Here is a 25,631-nt window from a genome sequence, read left to right on the forward strand (position 1 = left end):
AGAAGAGGTTTTGGTGCCATGTTGGTACATTGACAAACGTGATATCAGCCGAGGATTAAGAGCAGTCAGAGGTGTCCTGGTGCCTGCCCTCCTTCTTCTATAATTTTGGTGCCGAAATCTTGGATGTCATCCTGGGTTGCGCATCGCATGTCCAACGAGAGATGTCATCCAAGCAGCTGAGTAAACCCTTTCTCTCAGCGTTCCACGTCACCTGGAAGCAGAGGAAGTGGTGTCACAGCCGATACCTGGAAGAACTGGTGCTCCGAATCTCGTTCAAAAGAACCGGACGCCGTGATCTTGCAAAATTGATGAGGACCCATGGCTACGATGACGCTCAAGCAGATAAGCGGCAATACCTTGAACAGTTGCAACCACCAGGTGGACCATGACGCGAAAATGAAGTGGATGCTCGACGAGTGCCAGCATCTTCCGATGTACAACTCTATGACGGCATCTTCGACGCCATTGATCAGTAGCTGGTTGTCATCATAATGGATGCCCAGAGGCTGCAGGAAACCTACCCAGATGGTGAACCAAGGGATTGATGTTGAGTTGTGTACTGTGGTCACTCAGTCGACGAATCAGTGCAGTCTGTTGATGGGCGTATATCAGAAAAATGCCGAAAAGAACTTGAACAGAGTGTGGGCTATAGTGAGTGATTCGTGTGTGTGCTGCTACGCCCCTACGGATACATCTTGTTCTCACTGTTGGTGTTCTTAGAGCTACCTCCTACCTCATAGCGTGGAGCGTGTTGCAGATTCTTCGCTGGAATGAGCAAGCAGAACGAGGAGGGAGAAGAAGAGATTTTGGGACAAAAAGAGCGCGCAGTAGAGGTTCAGCGCCATGTTGGCACATTGACAAACGTGATGCCAGCCGAGGATTAAGAGCAGTCAGAGGCGTCCTGGTGCCTACCCTTCTTCTTCTATATGGGTATGGAGACAGTAGCGAGTGTGAGGCTCAGCTGTTGTAAATGTAGCCATTGGTTCCTAACCAGCGGGTATCCTTATGATAGCCCTAGGCTGTGTGGGATGCGTTAAAATCTCCTACTATAATTATGCCGTGGAGCTGTCAACTTTAAAAGCCCGTGAAAACAGGGAGATAGATCTGCATTGCGGCGTCAACAATGGCGGACGCGCAGTGCCGATGTGGTGAGTACGGCAGGCATAACAGATAGCCGCGCCAACTTACGGCGATTAAAGGCATTTCATTTCTGCTACACCGCGTGCCTCCTCTCACAGCGTGCTTGAGGTGTACAAGGTTTACACCTAGAAATGAGGTAGCTTGGCGCCTTTTAGAATTTCGCCTCGGACCAAGAACGAAGTCGGGAGGTGGGCAGGGGTTAAAGCGCTCGACTATTTCGGAGTGTCTGGGTTCGAACCCGGCCACCTGAGGCTGTGCTTCGAAGTTGCTGCGACTGAAGGACACAAGGAAAGGAAATGCGCTCGCCTGCTACTGGCTCTAGCTGAACCACCTCCGCTGCCTCGCGCGGACAGAAGAGAAAATAGAGAATAAAGAAAAAGAACAGGGAGAGGAGAGAGAGAGAAATAACATTTATTGGCACCCGTCAAAAGGTTGGCGAGGATCCGAGGCGCACCTCTGTCCCATCCTTGTCCTTCCCCTCAGCCGACGACCTGGATCTCTTGGATCTGAGCAGCGGCCAGGGCGATACGGATGAGTTCACGTTGTCCTTTTTTGTCCTGTTGGAGAAGTAGTGCCTCCCAAGACTCATCTGTTCTGTCAGGTTGTCCAAACCTAGGACACTTCCATATCACGTGGATCATGTCCGCTGTGCCATCGCATCGTTTGCACCTGGGGCAAAAAATTTCCGGGTGCCACTTGCTGTAAAGCTGAGGGTTCGGGAATACTTCAGTTTGTAGCTTACGCCACATAACCTCCTCGCTTTTGGTGAGTTGCTTACACGCTTTTGCCTAATTTGTAATGATCTAGGTTTGGTTTGGTTTGTGGGGTTTAACGTCCCAAAGCGACTAAGGCTATGAGAGACGCCGTAGTGGAGGACTCCGGAAATTTTGACCACCTGGGGTTCTTTAACGTGCACTGACAACGCAAAGCACACGGGCTCCTGGCTTTTCGTCTCCATTGAAAAGCGGCCGCCGAGGCCGGGATTCGATCCCACGTCTTTGGGAACAGCAGTCGAGCGACGTAACCACTGCGCCACCCCGGCGGGGCTGTAATGATTTAGGGTATCTTAGTAGGTATTAAGGTCATCATCGAACTGTAGGGGCTCCACGTCGCGCAAGGGGTACTGGGCTGCACATAAGACGTCACTGGGATCCCGTAATGTAGCTAATCTTTGGGCTAGTACGTGCGTTTTCTCGTTCCCCCTCATCCCCTGGTGCGCCGGTGTCCAATGAGCGCGACCTGCTCTGCCGGTGGTGGACCACTGGCCAACAATCTTGCTAGAAACTTTGAGGCGGGCCACATTTCGGCCATAGCATGGCCGAAATGTGGCCCGCCTCAAAGTTTCTAATCGGTGATTTGGAGTCTGTAACTATAATTTTGACCTGTTGTTGGGTTAGAGCTAGCGCAGTGGCCACCTCTTCCGCCTCCATTGCGGTCGAGCAGGGAGAGGAAGACGCGCGTCGCAACAGCCGTGGTCCACCACCGAAACGGTAGCTGGTGCAATGTCTGCCTACAACAGATAAAAGTATGGTTGCAGGCTAGCCCCGACCGCAAGCCGCAGTGACCTACCAGTCCTATGCCCCGTAAGGCCAGGAGCATCCCCCCCCCCCTCTCAATGGCCTGCGTTTCGAAGGAGGCGAAACGGAGAGGCGTCCGTCTGCTGTAGGATGCTAATGCACATTAAAAATCGCCAGGTGGTCAAAATTACTCTGTAGCCCTACACTACGGCTCCCTTTCCTCTCTTTACACCTTAACTCCCATATTCCTATCTTCCCATATAGCTCGGTTCAGGTGTCCACGGAGAAGGTGTTATAGATACTGCCCCTTTCTTTTCCTGTATAATCCAATTACCTTTTTTAAATAACGTTTGGACAGCACCTAGCTTTTATATCCCGGTCGTATATACTGCCCCGCCGCAGTGGAGCAGTCTGTAAGATGCCCGATTACTGCTCCGGAATTTTTGGGTTTGAACCAGAACTCGGCAGCTGCCTGTCGATGGAGACGAAATGGATAGGTGTCCGTGTGATGTGCGATTTGAGCGCACGTTTCTTTCTCATCACTGACTATCTTTATCTATCACTAACTATGACTATCCGTCAATATAATATATACCAGAACCCCAGCGATACCCCGCAGAATATCGCGGATGCATCTCGCGCACAGTTTAGGACAACCGACCATTGTGCATAAGTGGACGAGGTCGACGGAGAATACTCTTGTGGATTCACAAGCGGACATCTCTGAAGACGTTCAAAAAACCGCCAAGTAACATAGGGCTAAATAAAGCTTTTCCTTCCTTCCTTCGACGCACACTTTCTGCTAGCGTCATTTATGAGCTGTTAAAGTCTTTCTCCATAAAAAAATTTGCTTTCCTTTGTGAGATCCCCAGGTGGTCGAAATTATTCTGCAGTCTTCCACTATACCGCACCTCTTTCTCTGTTTCCGCTTTCGCTCACATCTTCTTCCTATCTCTTACGGCACGGTTTATGCCTCCACAGAAAAAAGTGTGACAGATAACGCGCCTTTTTTTCCTAAACGAAACCACCAATACGAGAGCTGAGAGCAAAGTCCTCTCGTTAAATCTCGTTCGAAGACCAGATATTCCCTTTTTGGTGCCAGGATGTGGGCTCTTGGTTATATTTTGACGTTGCCTCGAGGTGGCCGACATGAGCCACGAGGATTTCATGCTTAATATGAGCCGTATACATCGTTGGCCTGGTCGGTAGCTATAAAAGAGAGCTTGATAGAATGTCATTTTCAATTTGCACTAGGCGGAGAAGCGAGTGGTGGTGCCAACGTAGGTGCAAAAATACTAGAGCAACTTGTGGAGGACAAAGAAAAACACGCGATGTTCACAGACACTTGTCCTTACATTTTGCATTTCTTTGCTGTGTTTCTGTTGTGGGAAGATTTTTCTTACTTTAAAGCATCAACTTGCCAAGTGATATGTTTTAGTGCGGAGCAAATATATTTAGGTCAATACTGAGAAATCCAGCTTTGCCTCGGGTGTGAAGCGGATATGTGCGCTTGTGCCGCTCGGGCTTCAGAGAACAGAATAATTAAGACTATGCTCTTTCTCTAACTGATTCACTCTCCCGCTCGCTCGCTCGCTCGCTCACTCACTCACTCACTCACTCACTCACTCACTCACTCACTCACTCACTCACTCACTCACTCACTCACTCACTCACTCACTCACTCACTCACTCACTCACTCACTCACTCACTCACTCACTCACTCACTCACCCACTCACTCACTCACTCACTCACTCACTAGCTCACTCACTCACTCACTCACTCACTCACTCACTCACTCACTCACTCACTCACTCACTCACTCACTCACTCACTCACTCACTCACTCACTCACTCACTCACTCACTCACTCACTCACTCAGTCTTCGCGGTACTGTAATGAAATACCTCTTTTGGACGCTGTTTCTTTATGAGGGATAATATATTGACATTTCCCCGTACCTCCTATGGTGAACGAACACTAAAGAATAACACCATACGCTGCAGAATCAAAGCGAAGTAGTGTGTGAAAAAAGAATTATTTTTTAAAGCCGCGCTACTATCGGGACTGTGGGTTTTTCACTCCAATACGCCCCTAAAACAATTTCCAGAGGTAATATATTCAGGCGAGGTTGGCGAAAACATGGTATAATCGAGGTCCAGTAAGGTTCGTAGTCCAGTTCTCCTTTTGCTCAGTACACAGCAATTTCACAGGGCTTTCGATATTCTCACAAAACAGTGGCAGACACTATGTTCATTATAAATACCAGGTTTCTTTTGTAAAAGTAGCTTTATTGGCTTAATGGCCGCTACTTCTTTATTACGAGTCTTCAAGCAGCGAAAGACACGGTGAAGTCTAGAGAAGTTCATTTACAATCCATACAGACGAGATTATTTTTCTCGAGACGCATTCATGATCATAAATAATGGGCGTGAGTAAAAAGGATGCAGCGATGAGTTCAGTCACCACCGGAGGTTGAGCTGGAGGTCGATTCCACTAGACCCGGTTTGCTCTGTGGGCCCTGTAGAAGCCGTAAGCGAAGAGTGCGGCCGCACCGATGCCAAAACCCAGCAGTACCATGAAGAAGGCGAGCCCACCGGCTTTGGCTGAAAAAATTCGCCAGAGAAAGAAGGTCAGCCTTTTTCACTCGGTGTCGTCATCGACATCATTATCATTAGCAGAGCAATATATGCACTGACAGGCCAGAGCTGCGGATCGCAAGAGCTTTTCCGTTGCACTGTGCTTAGTGCGAAATGGTATTTGGATATTGATTCTTGTGCTCTGTTCATCAATTTTCAGTAGAAATACGGACGGATAGACGGGCGGACCAGTCGAGCAACTGATCGACCTGCTGACTGACCAGCCGACCGACCATCGACGGACGGACATGCAGACAGACGGACAGAAAGACGGACGAATGGACAAACAGGCAGGTGGGTCGATGGATACATATATAAGAAGGGAGGTAGATAGGCAGATAGATATAATACAGAAATAAAGATATATACACAGACTGAAAACAAGAAGACTAAGACAGCGCAGACATAAGGCACTGAGTGACTCAATGAAAGAACTTGAAGTGTGTAGAGTGGAGTGCTTGACTGTGCTCAGTGTCTCGGCAAAGCTATTGAGCTTAGGAAAAGAAGCAAAGCAAGTGACGCAGTGGAGCTCCCCGAATTTGAAACAAAAGCCAAGTTCGGAAGAAAACGGAAGAATAAAAGCTGGCTATGCTAATGGAGATATATCTACACGCGGTTTTCAAGACCTAATGGATGACACTATTAGAATGAGTGTCAATAAATCTGCAAGAGGAGGAGAAAGAGGAAAAATGAGGTGCGTCCAAATCTCCCATGCTACAGGGTCTGCGTTGGAACCGTGTACAGAGAGTGTGACTTATATGACACACCGGAACCTAGACAGTTCTGTAAATGGTAGCATATCATTCACACATATAGTAACTTTAGTGTCTGCATAGCGTCGAAATATGCGGCTGGAAAGCAGGCCCTGCGCGGCCTTGGAACTTTTTATGCATACCATGCATTCAGGGTGCGAGTTTTACTCATTTTCTGTTTGCAGAAGTGAGGCAAAATAGCACGATCACTTTGTCGTATTTTTTTATGATGCAAGCGATTTGTTGTTTTGCTATCACTAGCAGTTGGTTCGAGGGATTTTACACGCAACTGCTGGCGAATACTTTGGACTGGGGATCGAGTTTCAACTTACCGTTGCTGTGGAGAGCAGCACTCTGCTCGTTTGGTGGGGCTTGGATCAGGTCAGCTGCAAAGAAGAGCCATATACGTCAGCACTCCGCCCACACACGTTATGTGAATTCTTGATTTTCTGTGTAGTACCATGCAACTGACAATGCGCTGAGCTTCTTCCCAGTCGAAAAAATTACAGAACCGTGTCAAAAATACGACAAAATATCCTGTAGCTCTGTCGTAAACGTCAGATTTTTCTGAAATTCTGTAGTGCTTTTCTGTAATTCTATAGTCTTTTATGTAGTAGGTTTCGGTTGTCTGTAGTTCTGTAGTACTTTTATGTTGTAACTACAGAAAAACCTGATGTTACTACAGAAAGTTCTGTTGTCATAACAAGTTTCCTGTCAGAAACCGCACAGAAATTCTGTCGTAACAACAGAAAATTTTCTGTAGCTTTTTCCGACTGGGAATTCAAATTTACTACTTTGCAGAGCTGCTTTTATATGTTTTCAAACTTCAGACGGTCATGTTAGCGCTGTTATAATATGCTGATACAAAGAAGCTAGTGACATTCCTTAACCTGCTTGCTACCAGCTCTATTATTGCTTGCCGTGCAGTTCTTTTCGTGTTTTGTTGGCACAAAAACTACTAAAGCACTGATCTGAAGAGCATAAGATGTTTGCAAAGCTCTAAACGCGTGACCCTAATGGTGCATAGAAACTCAATACAACACTTCAATTAGATAGTTCCTTTTTTAATTGAAGTTATATAAGTCAGGACAACGTAGAATTCACAAGCCACCGCCAGCATAAAACAATGCGGGATCTGCCGCGTTCTTCAGCGCTAACCCACCATGATAGCCAGTGAGAGAACAGCAAATCATGACAGACGACAATCAAGACACAACAAAAACCCGAATTAATTGACTTAGCAAAATTATTTCGCAAAAGACAACACTACATACTGCTTTTGCGCCGATTTTTCCAACCCAAAGTTTTTGCGTCCACTCTACAGCTCACCAATATAGCACTTAAGGTGGAGAATGCTCATCTAGTTACAAATAAACAGCGTCTATGCCTCCAGAAGCGCACTCGGCGTGCATGACCACGTAGGTAGAATGATAATAGGTTATCAGTATTGTCCAGAATAGAGTTTGCAAGAACGCGATGTGACAGTAGGCAAGAAGATGATAGTCTCGACTGAATACAGGGATGTCTGTTGGCCTACTTCGGAACGAATTTGTTCAGCTCCTGCGCCCAACGTTATTCGTCTATTTTTGGGGTATATATTTTCCCAACGCTGCAACATTTTTCTGCTCTAACGTGACGCAAACGTATAATAAACTTATCATATATTTATAAACTAAAAAACAAGATAAGTGGTACAGCGGAAGCCACCCGTGAAAAAGGGTGAATCCTTCCTGAAAATCTCCATTACTGCCTCCAATACGATCAGTACATGCAGCAACTGGCCCAGTAGAATGTCTTCGTGAAGAGTTTCTTCTGGCCTTACCCCCTTCCCTTCCAGAACAACAAAAAGAGCTGTACAAGTACTTACGGTTGCCAGTGTAAGTGTACGTCGAACAGATGGGCGACATGGTCGTCTTGACGGGCTCGTCACTGCGCACGTACAGAGTGCAGTCACCGAAGCCTAGTTTCCGCGTTCCGGATGCCGAGCAGAAGTCGAAGTTCTTGCAGTCAAACGTGGCCTCCCAGCACTGGCGCGCGCACTCTTCGACCGACACTTGGTTGATGACGGTGAACGCTTGGCGACCGGTGATTCGCTGACTCTTTGTCTTGCTGAAGTCGTACAAGTACTTCTCTGCATCGCAGTTTGGAAAGTTCAGTAAGCATGGTTGGACCAGTATACTTTGCCACAAATAGTGCCTTCAAGTTTCGCCTAAATTCAGCACCCTCTTTTTTTTTTTAATCGATATTTATTGCCTCAGGGCATCAGCACCCTTTTCGTCATCACTATTTATTATTCCCTCAAACGACCAAGAAGCATAAATGAAAACAAAGTACAGAAGATAGGCAACATCACATAGATGATAGCGTAATAATTCACAATTATTACAACCAAAACGACAACTGCAAACACATTAGAATATAGGTTGTTGCCTGAGCCAGTACGATCAATACAACTTATAAATAACATCGCGGTGTTGACAATCACACATTCTCAGTAAAGGTAATTGACTACAGATCAAAATTCGCTAAGGTTCAGCGGAGTAAACGTAGCTGCGAAGGCATAGTGGATTCCTTGCTAGAGAAACTCTCGATTGTGTCTCAACAAAACTTTCGGTATTATGGGAAATGAGGAACTTAGGCAAAGTTATACACTACCGAAAGTCATGTTCCAGTTAGTGGTAGTAGAAGTAATAAAAAGGAATGCAGCAACGACTGCTTTGTGATAGACAACGAATTTTCTAAGAACAGGGGATAAGTTCCCGCTCCTACACACCATGGCCTTGTAAACACCAGTTTTGGAAACGTCTGGTTGACTTCGTTGATCATTATAACAGAAGACCTATAGGAACCTACTACTGCGACTGTAATACGGGGTGGGGTGCCTGCTCAGTTATTTTTGAATCCTGTAAAGTCGCCCAATCTTTATAACTGGCGCGTGCGATGGCCGCCTTTTCTGCGCTTCTGCACCTTAGGGCGGATAAAAACTTTCGGAAGGTAAAGATAAAGTACGGCCTTGGTGAGCCCCTCTAGAACGCTCAGAGTCACCGAAATTGAGGCCGTCGCTTGCGCGGCTGTACATTATACATTACTCAGTGCGCATGTCGCAGTGAACTGGTTTTAAAATTGTGTTGATGCAACGTTTCCCTTTTCTTATATTGCAGTGTATTATATTACAAGAAGTTGCGACTTCTGTAAAGCATCATTACTATGGCAAAAGGAGAAAGCAGGATTCAAGAATGAACAGTATGGTAGCCCTTCCTAATTTCAGCCCTACGCTATTAACGCATATCATAGTCTGAGCTCAAATCTCGAGGTCTGAAGACAGTGATCCATTCGCAAGAGTATGCTCAAGCTACTGGATCCAAATTCGACTTAGAATTTAGCAGGTGGATACTGTGAGGTGTATTGTACATACTGCTGCCACCGTTCAGTACAAAGAGAAAGAAAGGAAGAGAGAGAGAGAGAGAGAGAGAGAGAGAAATAGTTACTGAAAAGGAAAAGAGCGGAGAATGCGTTCACGGAAGACACGACTCCTATGCCCGTCCCATTTTTTCTAATACTCTATCTATAGATACAGCTTTCGTGTTTAAGCTGCAGTTATCGCATGACAAAAACTCACTGGAGTAGTGGAAGCACTTTTCGGCGTTCTTGGCGTCCAATCTGGCAGGGTCTCCGTACTCGCGAAGGTGCGTGTCGTGCAGCCGGCACACGGTGGCCGGGTCGCGGGTCAGGCTGCAGTAGTCGAACGACTTGCAGTCGAAGTCCTTCTCTGCGAGGCACAGTCGCGCGCAGTCCTCGTTGTCGGGCACGGCGGCGAACTTCTTCGCCGTCATGTCCAGCGACATGCCTTCCAACTCGTTGAAGCTGCCCGTGAATTTCTCTGCGTTGAAAAAGGTACCAGCATCGCCATCAATTAGGTATGTGACTTTAACAAAGTTGAAGCTATTTTTTCACCCTTTTGCAGCGGTGAAAGGACAGGTATTAGAAAGTACCAGGTATATTCCTTCAAAAGCTAGAAACTATTCGTGCAATGTTCTGCAATGCAGAAGGGGCAATATGTACTCGCAAATATCGGTCTTGGATAAGACTGAACCTGTTCTTGTGCGCCTTCCCAAAGTAAAAACGGCAAATGTTGGTGGCTGCCAAGACGTTAGGTATAAGTTGAAGATATAGGTTAGGTATATGTTATCCCGCGGCTGCAGCCACGGGGTAACATATACTTAACCGATATGAGAGGAGAATATAGGTTAGGTTAGCATGCTCTCCTCTCATTTCATTTTGCACTCACTGGAGAAGAGGGAGCACATGGTCTGCTTCTCGATGGCATCCATCGGAGGAGTCCTGTTGAAGCTGAGGATGCACTCGTTGCTCCCAAGGCAGGAGGAGAAGGCGAGACAGTCATCGCGGTCCCGACAGATGTCGGCACAGTCCTCTAGTGAGAACGTGCCAACGTGTAGTGATGACGGCGCCGCGGCCTTCAGGTGCACGCCGAACTGGCTCGTGGCGAAGGTGGGCAGGTCTGGACCGACTGCACGAGAAAATGACCGTACACGTACGACGGTCGCCTCAGGTCCCCTCAGTTCTGCGCTAAACGCACATAGGCAAAAACCCTAACATTACCCTACTGAAAAAATTGTATGAGACAATAACCTCACATTTTCATCACACAATCTCACTCAACTCACATAACAGATCACATACAAGTCGCATATAATTGCATAAAGTCTCATAGTTTCTTGCAGATTATCATAAATATTGTGCGATATTATAATGAAGTGCACCTATGAGAGTCTATGCGATTAGATGAGATTTTATGAGATTATTGCCCCGTAGAACTTTTGGTTTTCCAGTAGGGTATTCCTGCAGTTTAAGCAGTTGCCATATCTGTGGTCGTTGCAGTGGTTATTATTGCTCAAGAACAAAAATAATGCTCATTTAAACTCGAATAAGGCCGATTTTTTTATTTTTTATTTTGTGCTCCTGCAGCCTTGCCCTATCAGTTTGTATGATCGTTCAGTACTTTTCATTATCTAGAATAGTGCCACTTATTTCATGGAATGACTCTAAAAAACATGAAACTACCACGGAACATTCAAGAAAGTTGTTTTTACTGCTGATAGAGGTAGGCCTGTTTTACAGCTTTTGTTCCCTTGGCCTAGTAACGCATCATCCAATTAAAACTGCGAATAGCTGGTGCTTGAAACTAGGCATTTCGAAGAGCCAACCCATCTTCTAATGTTCTGCTGATATATGGGATTTTTCTCCATCTGTTGACCTTATGTCTGCGTACCCCTGGAAGTTGCATTTAGGCGTCGCCCAGCAGCACTTTATACTGGTGTTAATTGCAGTACTCGCATTTCAGGAAATAATCCCGCATATTATTCACGAGCTCGTGACAGCACCAAAGCATACTTACTCCTCTTGTGCATACCGCGCGTCTCTGGGTCACTGCTTCCGAATGTCTGAGGAAGTGAGGTGATAGAATCATCTGTCGTCTCGGCAATCAAAGTCAGAGCCTGAAAGCAAATGCATTCCATGGGCATCAAGCAAGCGTAAGGCACGTGCTAGACATATGCACCATGCTAATCAAGAAACATAAAATAAAGTAACCATCGTTATCACCAATCCGATTCGCCCGAAGTGTTGCATCCTGATATGTTCGTGTGTAGTTCTCCTTTTTTCTGCCACTTACATTCAGTGTAGTTCCATTTGACATATATAACTTTTGTTTTTGTTTATTGCTTTTTAGTATCTGCATAATATCGTGTGTATTGTTCTAACCACCCAATGTTTTCTGCTCAACCTCTACTTCGTATTCAATTTCTTTGTTTTTATGTTCACTTGCTTATGTTTGACTATATATATTCACACCGTTGTCCTCCCCCCCCCCCCCTCCCCTCTCATTATGTAATGTCCCTAATGGCAACTTTAAGGCATCAATAAATGACGATGATGAAGAGATGCTTGAAATGAGGCCAGTTATTGGGTACCCTTGGCCGGTGGGATCGTAATCAAATTAACAACTGGATAAGCGAGTGATCCAGGGTATAGTTTAAAATCAGGTATTTCATCATCGTGACAAAACAGCGCAGCAAAGACGCGGGCGACGAACTAAACACGGCACAGTGCTTGTGCCGTTTTGTCTTTGCTGCGCTGTTTTATCACGATGATGACTAACAAGACCGTTCATCCACCTTACCGTATTTCATGACCTATTCAATGTTATTTCTTTTCGCTCTAAGCTTAAATTGAACGCAGAAAACGTTTCAAATTTTTTTTACACAATTTTTGCACATGCTGCTCACCTTGTGCAATGCAGCATAATATAACTGAAGGGTTTAATTTGTTTTCTTCATGTTGAATTCGTTCAGTAAAGCCCAATGCTCTGTTGCAGGGAAAAGTTGATTAAATATACATCACCAGAGAGAGCATGCTTAACTGAGTTTTGTAACATATTAGTGCTTTCAGGATTCTGTTAATGAATGAATTATCGAAATAACAAATGCAGAAAAGAGAATGGCCACTATTCACGCAAAAAAATCACAATTTTTCTTTCTCGCGAATAGCCATCGAATAGCTCTAACGTAACGGTTTTTGAAAGGAAGGCGCGGTGAATGAGACGCAAAAGAGGTAAATGAACAAAAGAGCATATTGAGGAGCCCCACATATTGCAAATTCGTAAAATATTACCCAATTTGTACCTACCGGAAAGCCTGCACGGCGTCGAACAACAAGGAAGAATTCGTTCTCGCTGACTGAGGTCATGATTTTCTCGATGGCATCTTCGGTCAGCGTTAGATTCCGGCCCAAACCATACTTGTTTTCTGCGTCAGAAAACAAGGTGAAACAGCACAAAGCATTAACTTTCTGAAGTACTATCCCAGTTGGTTTTATGAATGTCGTCGGCCTCGGTTAAATCCACTGCGGTGTGAAAATCTCTACTGTCCTGTGACACCTTTTCTCCGCAAACATCCTAACCTCATCAGCTCGCCTGTTTCTCCGCTGTCCTCGGGTGTAGTTGGCTGCCTTCATTAGACAACAATTATGCTACCCCGAGGAAACGTCTGTTATCTTTTCTTCCCTTAACAAGCCCTGCCCAAACACCTACCTCTACTTGATTTTAGGTAGAATGCCACAACTACGTTCGTTTTCTGACCGGTTTGGATCTTTCATGTGCCTGAACTATCAATCTCATCTTCATTACCGTAGATAAATTGATCTCTATCTTCTTTACCAAACCCTAAGTTCCTTTTCATGTAGTTGTGTACTGGCAGCGTCAGACTATTATTCTTGGGTCTTTTATTTGGTAAGCTGCCTATTCATGGCCTATAACTATACATTCTTCATGACCACCCCGATGTTCTCTCCTCTATGACAGGTACCTGCGATCACGGCTTGCCCTAGATGAATTTGTTCTCTTATCAATTTCAATGCCTCGCTGCCTACCGTAGGGTACTGGTTGCTACAGAGAATGTTAAAATTACTTCGCTTTTCTTCACAATGATTCTTAGCTTTCAGTATTAAGACCCTAGGTAATGCAGTGCAATTCCTTTCGTTTGTTAAGTTACTGGTGCTCAAACAGCGCTAGATTTTCCGCTCTTTTGCATATGGTCTCCTGCGAGCGAATTCACCCGATACAAACCGATATTTTGAAGTCTCCGACTGACGTTTACTTTTCTGCTGATCCAAGTTCAATCCCCTGAATATCTGATTGTGTGATGCTGCGAAAAGTAATGGAGAGATTGCATCTCTCTGGAATTTTTATTGGCAGTGATATGTTCTATATCAATTTCTCTGAGAAGGGTTCTTAGTTTCTGTGCGCTGTACTATAACTTGACACCCCTTAACATATTCATATTTTACAACCTGGTCCACAACTTGACACCCCTTAACATAATCATATTTTATAACCTTGTTAAGTAAAGCTTGCTTAGAGCAGATAATTCAAATTATTGTTTTTCTTCATTGTTTTGTAAGCTGTGCAGAGAGGCTGTTCATATGATTTATATCCTGCGGATTACTCTATAAAATCTTACTGATGGCAAGGAATAGGATCTACTATCAAGTACCCTCCTGAAAATCTCCCTCTTTTCTTGCCTGATTGAAGTCAGCGACAGAGGGTGCTGCGATGTTTAACGCAGTACGAATAAAGCCCCGCCCTCCGAACCCGACATCCGCGCCTCGGCGCTGCTAGTGAAAAATCTCGAGCATAGCGCTGACAGGCGATGGCTGGCAGCTGACATGGTCGAGCACTGGCAGGAAGTAGGGTTGACTGACGTTACATTTGGCAGGAAGTAGGGTTGACTGACGTTACATTTGGCAGGAACTGAAAACACTGGTTTCGCCTTTCACATGAGGGGGTGATGTGAGAATCAGTCTGCCAAGAACTTCACAGTCACGTTATCCCTAGGCCACGTAGGCACCTTCATACGGCTTGGTTAAAGCGGGGCTTTATATGGGGGTTGGTAGCCTCCGCTATCGCGTAGGAGCTCGAGTGCCCCTCACAATTTTTAAGCACTACCTTTAATTGATTCTTTAACCAAAGGATGATAAACTGCTTTGTCTTTTATTGCGATAGCAATACTGCGCCAGGCTTCGAGCCGTCGCGTGGTCCCGGCGGAGGCCACGCTTGACCTGGAACACCCGAGGAGGAGGAGGAGGAGCAGAAGAAGACTGGTAACCTACGCTCTCGCGTCATACTCTTAAAGGATGAGCTTAAGTGTTCCCAATAATGAAGCACCTGACATTGATAGGGCGTGATAGAAGAATAATGTAGCAGTCAAAAAAACTTCCGCCATTGCTATCGCAATTCAACTAGGGTTACCCAAAGTAAAACCACAACTAATTTTTGAAAGTCTTAATAATGTTCTTTCACGTAAATTAATATAATTTTAGTATCCTTCTATGCTTCCCAGACGCTGAAGGTCAGGAACCATTGCGTAAATTGGGTGACCAGCTTAACCACAGTTATCTCCGCTGGCATACCAGCAGAGTAGACATATTGCTCAGTTTTCGGCAAACATGAAACGCGTCGTGTGCCATTACAAAGAGCGGGTATGTAATTTTTGGCACAGTCGCCATCGAAGCGCTTTTTGTCTTAGCGCAGTGCTTTTATGCGCGACAATATGTTGGCCCGTTTCGCCTTGATAACGTTAACGAGTGCACTCACTTGCGTAAACGTTGCAGTCTACAGACTTTTCCAGGTTGTGCTGGTCGTCTTCGCTGTACATTTGGGTCAAGTAACAAGAGGCACCACAGTAGGCGGCAGCACTGCGAAGCAAGCGGAAAACGACCTTGAGTTTTGATACATGTCCTAACTAGAACAATATGCAATAGTACGAAGCATGAATGGAGTTGAGCTTGTGATGAAATTTGTGTGATTTATGAGTGATAAAAAGGACGGTATAGAGAGAATGACTCAAGACCAGCGCTGAAACACGAAGCTGAACATTCATTTCGTATAGGGCAAAGTTTAAACGTTGTGCCAATAGCTTCTTATTGAAATAGGAATTGAAAGATGTTGTAAATTAGACTTGATATTTATAATTTCATTATAGGAAAGCACCCGAATGCTTGAGGGGAACTGCTGCTCCACCAATATTTGAAAAGCGATATATTTGCGCGTCTCACGAGCTTAGGTGTTTCGATTGCCGTAACTAGGTTTAATATTTGGCGAGTAAATGTTCTTCAGTTACCTGAATTACTGTTTTAAGAAAAAAAAGTTAAACAACTAGCCGGATCCAGGCAATAAAAATCAGCCTGAGTCTTGCAAATTTTTATACATTAAAGGCCTAAAAAATATTACGTAAGGGTTGACTGAAACACTGGCCCCCTTCGCTAGACGACTTGTCAAAAATGAAATGGTTGGAATAGCTCATTCTGTTAAAATTAATGAAATCAAACATGTCCGGGCACAATACTAGGCAACATCAAATGAAAGGCACATCCCTACTGAGACTCCCTTCCCAATTTACTCCCCTAATGCAACTTTGAAGCTGCTGGAACTGTACCGTGCCTAGTTTTATATAAAGTAAATTCATGTTCCCTTTTTCTAAAGCAATAGGTGACCTGTATATTAGGCAATCTTGTTCCCGCCTCACTGACGTTTTTTTTTCTTTTTTTTTTTTTTTGCGGCCGCAGGTGTGATCAGCAAAGCGCGTGACTAAATTTTGTTTCAATTCGGAGCTTCGATTGCTCGCTCGCTCACTCACTCACTCACTAGCTCCACTCACTCGCTCGCTCATTCGCTCACTCACTCACTCACTCACTCACTAACTCGCTCACTCACTCATTCACTCTCCCGCTCGCTCGCTCGCTCGCTCGCTCGCTCACTCACTCACTCACTCACTCACTCACTCACTCACACTCACTCACACTAACTCACTCACTCACTCACTCACTCACTCACTCACTCACTCACTCACTCACTCACTCACTCACTCATTCACTCACTCACTCACTCACTCACTCACTCACTCACTCACTCACTCACTGAAACGAGGACGGATGGACATAAAAATTGGTCGATGAAAACTGCTCCAGAATGGCTGCTGTTAGAGGAATGTGCCCTGTTGAGGACTTCGACCTAGAATTTGGCCGTACCGATAAGGTATATACTGCGTCTTTATACGGACTCTCATACATACCGAAAAACTACCAAAACCTGACGATTTTGTAATGAGAAAAAGAATAAAAAATGAAACACCGTTGCCGCCATCAGCGCCCGATTTCACAAATGAAAGCGGTCTTGGACTGCAATTCTCTTCTGTACGATTCCCTGAGCCTATGCTGCACCACCATTCTTCAAGAACGATGACACCGTGGCCTTTGTCACAACTTGACAAGCTTCAATCTATGGCTGGGAATATAGTCAGACGCAATTTCCTCCGAAATATATGCGCAATTTGCTAACGGGGAAACATCAACAAACCCAAAAAGAGACAGATAATATTTTGTGCGTATTATAAAACTCGCAGTAAACAATTTCGATGCGATCGTTCTTCGACTGGTCGTTTTTTACCTTGTAAAAGCTAAAAGCGGCGGCACTACAATATCAGCTTTTCTGGTCACTGCATTACACTACTACAGCATCGCCGCAGCCGAAAATCCCCAATGTTAAACTGGCAGTTTCTCGTGTTGTGCTTGCCACGTCATACAGGTCCCCTTTTCCGAAATTTAGGGTTGATTTCTGTTCACAATCTTTAATCTAGAGATGCGACTACAAATGCGATTTTAGAAATTCCGGGCGCCTAATGAAGACAACTGCAAATTTGTCGTTGGAGATATGTAAGTACGGTACGCGTTCGCCTGAAATTCGGAATGTATCCTTCTCGTGTTCTTCATGCGGTCAACAAATGCTTCAGCACTACCTTTGAACGTTACTTAACTGTCTCAATGATTGTAATACTTTGCTCAAAAATGTGAGCGACCAGGTACTAAAAGACCTTTCTTGATGCGACAGTGATATTCGGATAAGTATTGCACATTTATAGCGTCCTCCTGAATCACATATATGCACTGTTTTTGGAAATACTCGCTTTGTGCTATTGTACAAAGATGGGGCTCGAACCCCGTCAAGGAGATGGTTTTCTACTTTATTTCGAGTCCCTCCGCCTGTCAGAATTTCATTCATTCATTCATTCATTACGTTGGACTCATAAATTTCCATCTATGCGAGGTGCACCCCGAACACACCCATATCCCATTGCCCTCTTAAAATGCGTTAAACTGGCTCAAAATTTTAATGCGCTACCACTAAGGACACCATTAATCGATTTAGGTGATCTTTGTATTATGCGTGATGATGAAAACGGAGCCATGAACCGAAACATAGAGAAACCGGACAGGCTAGCACGCCCAATTTGCATTTGGTATAACCACGCTAACTCATCTCTCATTCTTTTCTGCTGAGTTTATAATTGCATCCGATTTACCTTATTGTTATTTAAAATGGTGTTTCTGTAGATAAACTAACCTTTAGCAACGGTATATGAGTGACTCGAAGCAGTTCCGATAGGAAGTACTTACGTGCACTGATCAGGGCCGCTGATGGTGCACAACTTCAAACAATCTTGGAGCGGGAGCACGGCTTCCTTGAAATCATAACTTCTGATACCGAAGTTTTCTTTCTTGTCGTAGTCGCCTGTGAACAAGGAACTAGCGTCACGCTACAAGTATTGCGCGATAATTATGGGAAGCACGTGAACTACTGCTTGCTTTAAGTTTAACAAATAGCACCAGGCTAGGGGAAAGCTCATACACTGTCAGCGTTGAGTACCGATGGTTCAGGATGTCGAACCCTGCACCCCCCGAACGGGGGCGGGTGCTCATACCACTGGCTCGCCATTGCGGTTACCTGACTGCCGTCCTGGAAAGCTGAGACTGCCTCGGACAGGCAGGATTACAGGTTTGATCCCAGGATCGATAAATATTTCTTTTATTGCTAATGTAAATCTGTGTAGCTTTCCATCGCAGCCGTATGGCGGCATTCCGCAAGATGGTAATGAGCAGTTTTCCTTTCACCCTGGCTTACACATTGTGACACATGTGACAGAACTCAAGACACCCACAGGAAACCTTGGTGGCAAAGTAAAACTTTTGGCAAGTGAATACGCAAGGTTAGGAGACAATCTTACTCGATACATATATAGCAACAGTATTCGTGCACTTAACTTTCAAATCGTTGAACAACTGCACTGGAAGGAGATGGAATACCAATTGCTTTCTTTAAAGAAAGTCATATAACCTAAAGGTAATGTTCGGTAAAGATGGGTGTGGTTTTCATAAAGCTGCAGTATTGTTCTTTTGTTTATTTTGTATTTGTTAATTTGGCTTAGAATGCATAATCGTTAGCAGAACCACATTATAATAATCGTTTTCTGCTTGAAAAGGCACGTGGTAAAATTTTAAATTAAATTTAGTCTTCATTGATAGTATTCTAAATGTGAACGCCGAACCACAGCTAAAAGCATCAAGAAGGTTAAGGGCGTAAAAAAATTAAACAGCTTTTTTTTTTTTTACTGCTACCCTAGTAAGAAACTACAAAGAAAACAAATAATTTTCTCGAAAAAGCTTTCGCCAATATATCAAAGTACACGTGCGGTACCCTGATACTCACTGGTTATAAGTGGACGCTCCAGGATCAATGCCGTCACAAACATCGAGTCACTCGTGAAGTCAACCTGAAATGCACGTTAACCACTGAGCGGTAATCCATTGCATCCCATGTGTCCTATCCTGTTTTGTCATGATGTGCGCCGAAACACGTGTTCCAATTAGGTTATGAGCACTGTGCATAAATCAGAGGTAGGAATGGATGGAAGGGAAGGGTAAATTTACGTTCACAATGCACCACGAAGCTTCAATATAAATCTGGTGCCTGATTGTTCGGAAACTGAGAAGAAATGTACCGAATCCACCATTCGTATGATAGAGATGGGTAGCGATAATGGGATGATGTAGTGGCCATGGTTCGCTCATCACCTTCATGCCCACGTCGACAGCGCTCAATGAGTACTCAAGTAAATAATTTCGCCTTTGCAGTAGGTCTTAACTGCCCTCCGTAATTTTTTCTTAAGCGAAAACATTTGTATCTTCAATTTAAATTATTCAAGAGATGCGACAACCTTTATTTCGCTTAACATGTCATGTTTTAACCACTTCATTCTACCACGTTATGTCGCGTTTAACATGAACGCTGTGGGCTGCCTGAAATACCTCCGAGAGGTCATGTGACTTTGACGTCATGACCCTGTCAGTGAATCAGGATGGGGACTCTTACACTATCGCACACATTTTCGGCAGCGGATCTCAAAGGCAAGATACTAAGTCGCCATTCACGACCAAACTACGACCATGGAATCCTTTTTGTTGTAGACTAAAGAAGTTCTTTGTTTAACGCAGAGAGAGGCATTTCCTGCTGGAGAGAATGAATGTACTACATGGTAGGGCGCAGCGAACTTACCAGAATACGCGGTACCCTAGGCGGAGTCAAATCGGCTACTTCGTAGATCTTCCGTAGGAATGCTTCTTTCACTGCATGGACGTTCCTCATTGTCTCTAGTAAGGAGTTCTCGTCAACTGCGGGGAGAAAATACAAAAATAAAGCTTCAAATATTTGATCTGATAACGAGGCTGACGATGTTCGATCCATGTTTCTATATTTACTGTCGGATAAAAGCGCAAGGGCAAGTTGAGAGATATACCGACAAGCAAAATGTATTGTCCAAAATAGAAATAAACTGCAGAACTTCACAGTTTAAGTTTTCTTTAGAGCATCGATGGACAGGGACAGCGATGCCATAAAGGTTGACGCATTTAATTGCGAAATGACTGTACAGCTTCCCAATTCTAATTTCTGTTCACGGCTTCTTATTTATTCGTTTCGTGCTTGCTCGCATATATTTTTTTTGAGGCTCACAGTGCGCATTGTTTCCGGCTGTTCGAGCTGTTAAGGTGACGCCAAAGGCGATATATTGCATCATAAGGATCCAGAACGCACAAACCCAATATCGCTGCTATTCCGCTCTAGTCGGTGGCTCGAAGTTGTTTTCTTACCTGGGAAGCCGACCTGAAACCAAGTGTAGGACTGCTCGTTTTCGTTATAGCAAGACAGCACGTTCAGCTTCTCGTTCATCTTTTCATTGGCCGTCGTCAGGTCGTGTATGTTGAGCGTAATTTCAAAATATGGCTGAAAGAGACAGTAAAATGCGTGATGTGACCGCATTGCACATCACAGCGGAACCTTCTTTCAGTCTACCCCCCCCCCCCCCCCACACACACATACATACACACAAAACGAGTTTTGAATTACCGGCAGAGCAGATATATAAAAGAACAACACATATTCTGCAATGACATTTTTTTTTTTAAATTCCATTCGACGGGTTATCGTTCCGAAAGGTGTTTTCAGTTTGCAGCGCACACGAGTCTTAACGTTCTCTAACTGGCGTTTTTGCTGCTGTGGAGATACAAAGAAAGAAGAGGCTACTGTGGATTCGGCGGGTGATACCAGAGACGAAAAATGCGAAGAAATTCGCAAAAATGAGACCAACGTCCTTACAACGTCCCCAAAACATCCCTACAACGTCTATAGTGATCGCTCTATTTTCCCTGGACATTGGGTACTTAAAGCGGGAGCGAACGCAGGTGCACCGACGCATCCTCAAATGTCACAAGCACAACATCACCAATGACGTTTTAACGCTCCCTCCATTGCCATCGATCAATCCATGATTTATATCTTTGTAACTACACACACAGACATACAGGCATCTCTCAAAATATTTGCCTCAATATATCGCTAGAACGCTTAAGTAGGTGCACTCAAATTTCTCATCACGGAGTATCGTAGTCGTCCTTATAATTTTTGTTTCAGCCTCGGGAACGGACAGACTGTGAGCAGTTGAGGGCGTATGGGACTAACTTAATGGGCGTAATGGGACTAACATTACCTTTGAAGAAGAATTGGTAAGTGTAAGCCAATACGTGCAATAACCCATTAAATATGTGTGATTGAAATGCACTGAAAAAAAGAAACAAAGGAGGTGTGCAGTTCGTACCTTCAAGCCACTCTTTTCCGCTGTAAACGTGCGAGCAGTAATTTTTATCGGAATGTTCTTCTTTGTGAGGTCCTCGTCCCAGATGATTTTATCCTGCGAACAAAGGCGCAAGAAAGATAGCAGAGAGAAATGTTGAGTTTATATTGCCATAGCGTTAAAGGCCCCGTTCACCGAAAAACCTGCGTTGGTGGCCATCCGCCGGCGTTGAAGCTGCGAGCGAAACATCACGACCATGGCACTCTCAGGCGGTAGCTGGCAGCTGACATGGCCGAGCACTAACTGGACGTAGGGCTTCATGACATTACGTTTGGCAGAAGCTACTAATTCTGGTCTCTCCTTTCATATGGGAGGGTGATATCACAGTCAGCCTGACAAAACGCTTGCATTCACGTTACCCCTAGGCCATGCAGGCACTTTCATATGGCTTGATTAGGGTGGGGCTTTATATGGGGGCTGGTTGCATACGCTATCTGGTCATACCCCTAAAGACGAAGCTTAAGAGGCCCTCAATTTTTCTCGTCTTTAAAAGACGAGAAAATGTCTGGTAAACTTAAACATTTAGCAAAAGGCAGCATGATTCACAGCGGGCAATGCATTGAATAACTATTACTAGTATACAAGAATTGGCATAACTGACGGTTCATGAACTCCTGTTTGTTACTTTCCAAGCTTCCTGATGCGTATATGTTTGCATTCGAAACACAAGCACCAGCTGCTACGTTGCAGGTTTCACCTCGAGACGCTTGTATGGGTTTAGTCAGTGAGACTTTATTGTTTTTCTTTAGCAAACCAGCCATGTGAAAATCTTTATCCATAGCACTCTGAATTTCAAATAAAATAATTGTTTACATGCTGGTACGATATAGATTCATTACAACGAGACGATGTCAAAAGGGCATCATGCGGGATGGAAATCTGTGGAGTCGGTCCTCCAAAGTAGAAATTGAAGTAAACCCAACGAAAGAAAAAGGTCATCGTTGGTAAAAGGCGCCAAAACAGACGCAAACACAAGAAAGGCAAACAACCGAGTGCAACTGGACCTTGTATAGCTAATAAATGTTCTTACCACCACCAGCCACTTACAACTGCTCACAACTAAGAAGTTGTGCATGGCGCTCAGTCCCGTTGCCTTTCTTGTGTTTGTGTCTGTCTTCATCCCTTTCATCTAAGATGACCTTTTTTTTTTTTGCTGGTTGTACTTCGATTTCTTCTTTTATTACTTCGATTTATTTTGATAAAAGGATACGATATCTATAATTAAGCGCTCAAACTTATTCCTAAAGGGAAGCGAACTTTCTGTGGTATTTCTTGCCGCTCTAAAATATGCTACATTATTGATAAAGCGATTACATGACCCTGAAAAGGCGTTCATAACGCTTTTCGTTTTCAAAGTAGCCGCTTGAGACTATGCGCGCGTGTACTGCATCGTTCGCACGCACGGATGCCGGACTTACCACCATGTAGTAGTAGGTGATGGTAGCCTGCTTGATCTTGGAAGATCCGTCACCGAGCCCATTCGTGACGATCTCGAAAGCATGCGTTGGGATGTCTCGCACGTAATGCTTGAAAGAGAAACAAAAAAAAAAGAAAGAAAGAGAATTAGAGAAAATTACTCGGCGTAAGAATGTTCCGGCCTAATCATTGATGGTTGAACGACTTACGTGACGAGAATCTTTGTAGCATGCGCATGCTCTGAAGCGCGACAAGTGTGCGACATGTTGTAACGTTTCTAGCAATGAAATAGGAAGACCCCATGTAGGCCACAGTGATAGCTTCAGGCATTGCAGCTATCAGGCTGCCTACTCTGCAGTCAGTCTCTTTTTCTTCCCTTATGACATTGGGCTAGCGATTACAGCATGTACTCTAATATAACAAACTCATCATGACTCCGTTTCTTCGTGATTGCAGTACACTCGATCATTCGCTTGGCAAACTCAGAACCGTCCTGTTATTGTACTTCAAGGGTCGTTTATGGCAGTTCAAACTCGAGCTAAGTGTTTGCAATTGTCAAAGAGTATCGGTACCAAGCAGAGGCAAGGTAAACCGACAGTAAAGAAGCGAGAAAGAAAGGACGTGGTAAAAGGAGGACCGCCATCATGGAGAGAGATAAATGCAAAAAAAAAAAGAACAAAAAAAAACATTAATGGATAAACAATAGTACGGCTTGGTTGCAACAAGCCAGATCGTATCAAATGTTTTGACCAAGTCGTAGACTGCCTTAAGATGCTAATGCGGCGGTACATGGCATATGTAGGTACCGTCTTTGCCAAAAGTAACCAGGCTGCAGGATCTGCTTCTCAGCCATGAAGCAGCCGATTCATACCATTTCTAAAGCTCTAAATCTCTGCAATATAAAGGTGAGTACCTGTCCTCACTTCTTAAATAGTGATAAAGTTGGAATCCTTATCTGCCCTATAATACAAGTGAGAAGCAAAACATGCAGCCTGGTTACTTTTGGCAAAGACGGTACATGCCGTCTGAAAGGCATAGTAAGGCAGCGATCCGGGGTAAGTACAACCAATCGAGGTTCTTCAATTAACTTCGCATGACATCCCGCAATACATGCATGTTGTGCATTTCAATTCCATCGTTAGGAAGTGGGCGCGATTGGGATCCTGTCACGTGTTCTTGGGCTGAGCAGCCAAACTTTAAGCAAGCGCGCCATGGCAACTAGGCCACCGCGGCTCGTGATGATAACCTTGACCAGGCATCTAGTGCTAATTGCTATGACTCGCTGCTCCGGTGGCTCAGTGGTGAGGTTTACTTTCGATGGAGGCGAAACTCAAGGCGCCCGTACACTGCGATGTAAGGATGGTAGACACTCGTGTGGAGCCTTCAACCGGCATCCCACATTGCTGATATCACTTTGAGAGCTTTCCCTCACAATAAAGCGTAAACCATTCTTTCCTCAATCTTCGTGTTACCAGAAAACGTGACATGAAAATATTCGTACCTGTCAATCATCCAGACATAAATTACATGAAATCATTGACTGATAATTTCGTTAATTATAATTTGAACAGTCATAGTCATGGTTACGGTGCCTGACGTCATGACAGCTCAGTGTAGATGGTGCAACTGCATGCCAGGCGTTAGTGGAAGTCCGTGTACAAGATAACGCACTAGAAGTGTGGACACAGGTACCAACCAGACCAGCAACAGGAGATAAATGCTTTCGCATTTTCTCACGCGAGCAAACTTAAATGCCTTGCAGAAATTTTCCTCGGCTGACGTGACTAGCACTTTGGTACAAGTTGATGAAATAGCATTCCAGTGAAACCCGCACCGGTGGCGCAGACGCTGGGGAATATGGGGTGTATGATTAGCAACACGAATTGAGGCCACAAACTCACGATGCCGAGGTAGTTGGCCGCCATGAGGACTTCCTCCTCAACGAAGATTACGGGCACCATGCCCAACTTGCCCAGTCCGGGTAGTTCGAGTTCGAGCTTGTACCCGTCGAGGGTGCTCATTGTGCAGCTTTCGCGGTGCCCGGTCCTGTTAATCTTGAAGTAGATGCCTGCACAAGACAAACAAACTGGTAAGACTTTCGATACGAAATGAAAATGTTTTCGAAAAAATAAAATATGATGCACCACGCAGCAGAGTAGGCGACGACACACAGGAGAGGTACACAATACACACATAAACATAAACAAGGACAGCAAGGACAATGCTGCCCTTGTCCTTGTCCTTGTTTATGTGTATGTGTGTATTGTGTGCTTCTCCTGTGTGTCGTCGTCTACTCTGCTGCGTGGTGCATCATGTCATCTGACCAACTAGCTCGACTTTCAACGGTAATAAAATACCAGAGGGAAAGATGGGCAGCGTGCTCCACACTTCCTAGGAGGATTGCTATATTTGACATAATACGCTCAACATTTCGGTTTATGGCTCAAACAAGGGCGGACAAAAACATTTCAACTGTATTTTGTTACAACGCTGGTTTCAGTAGTCGCTCTGGTAACTCAGTGCGCGGAATCCTCATACCAGCCAGTGGATGAAAGGGGCTGCGGTTAGGGT

At 44.7% G+C, this 25,631-nt stretch overlaps 2 protein-coding genes across 3 annotated transcripts in view; one reads left to right on the forward strand and one right to left on the reverse strand.

Moving 5' to 3' along the window:
* Positions 1–4,927: 4,927 nt before the first annotated feature.
* Positions 4,928–25,631, reverse strand: part of LOC146179388 (uncharacterized) — a 44,649-nt gene continuing 23,945 nt past the window's right edge. For both annotated transcript variants that reach the window (XM_084579015.1, XM_084579018.1), the window contains exons 10-24: positions 24,962–25,128; positions 23,063–23,170; positions 21,609–21,701; positions 20,605–20,737; positions 20,012–20,127; positions 19,166–19,229; positions 18,076–18,190; positions 15,218–15,318; positions 12,754–12,872; positions 11,465–11,564; positions 10,337–10,576; positions 9,668–9,928; positions 7,916–8,179; positions 6,381–6,434; positions 4,928–5,263 (exon numbers count right to left, since the gene is read on the reverse strand). In XM_084579015.1, the coding sequence (XP_084435141.1) occupies positions 5,154–5,263; positions 6,381–6,434; positions 7,916–8,179; positions 9,668–9,928; positions 10,337–10,576; positions 11,465–11,564; positions 12,754–12,872; positions 15,218–15,318; positions 18,076–18,190; positions 19,166–19,229; positions 20,012–20,127; positions 20,605–20,737; positions 21,609–21,701; positions 23,063–23,170; positions 24,962–25,128 (2,045 nt within the window). In that variant the 3' untranslated portion in view covers positions 4,928–5,153. The remainder of the gene's footprint in view (positions 5,264–6,380; positions 6,435–7,915; positions 8,180–9,667; positions 9,929–10,336; positions 10,577–11,464; positions 11,565–12,753; positions 12,873–15,217; positions 15,319–18,075; positions 18,191–19,165; positions 19,230–20,011; positions 20,128–20,604; positions 20,738–21,608; positions 21,702–23,062; positions 23,171–24,961; positions 25,129–25,631) is intronic.
* LOC146179389 (chitin deacetylase 1-like) overlaps positions 5,281–25,631 on the forward strand; it is a 93,312-nt gene continuing 72,961 nt past the window's right edge. The window contains exon 1 of the mRNA XM_084579020.1: positions 5,281–5,590. The gene's annotated coding sequence lies outside the window, so the exon portion shown is untranslated. The remainder of the gene's footprint in view (positions 5,591–25,631) is intronic.

The sequence above is a fragment of the Amblyomma maculatum genome, chromosome 9 (genome assembly GCF_055883805.1).
Source record: "Amblyomma maculatum isolate TAMU_Amacu chromosome 9, ASM5588380v1, whole genome shotgun sequence".
NCBI lineage: Eukaryota > Metazoa > Arthropoda > Arachnida > Ixodida > Ixodidae > Amblyomma > Amblyomma maculatum.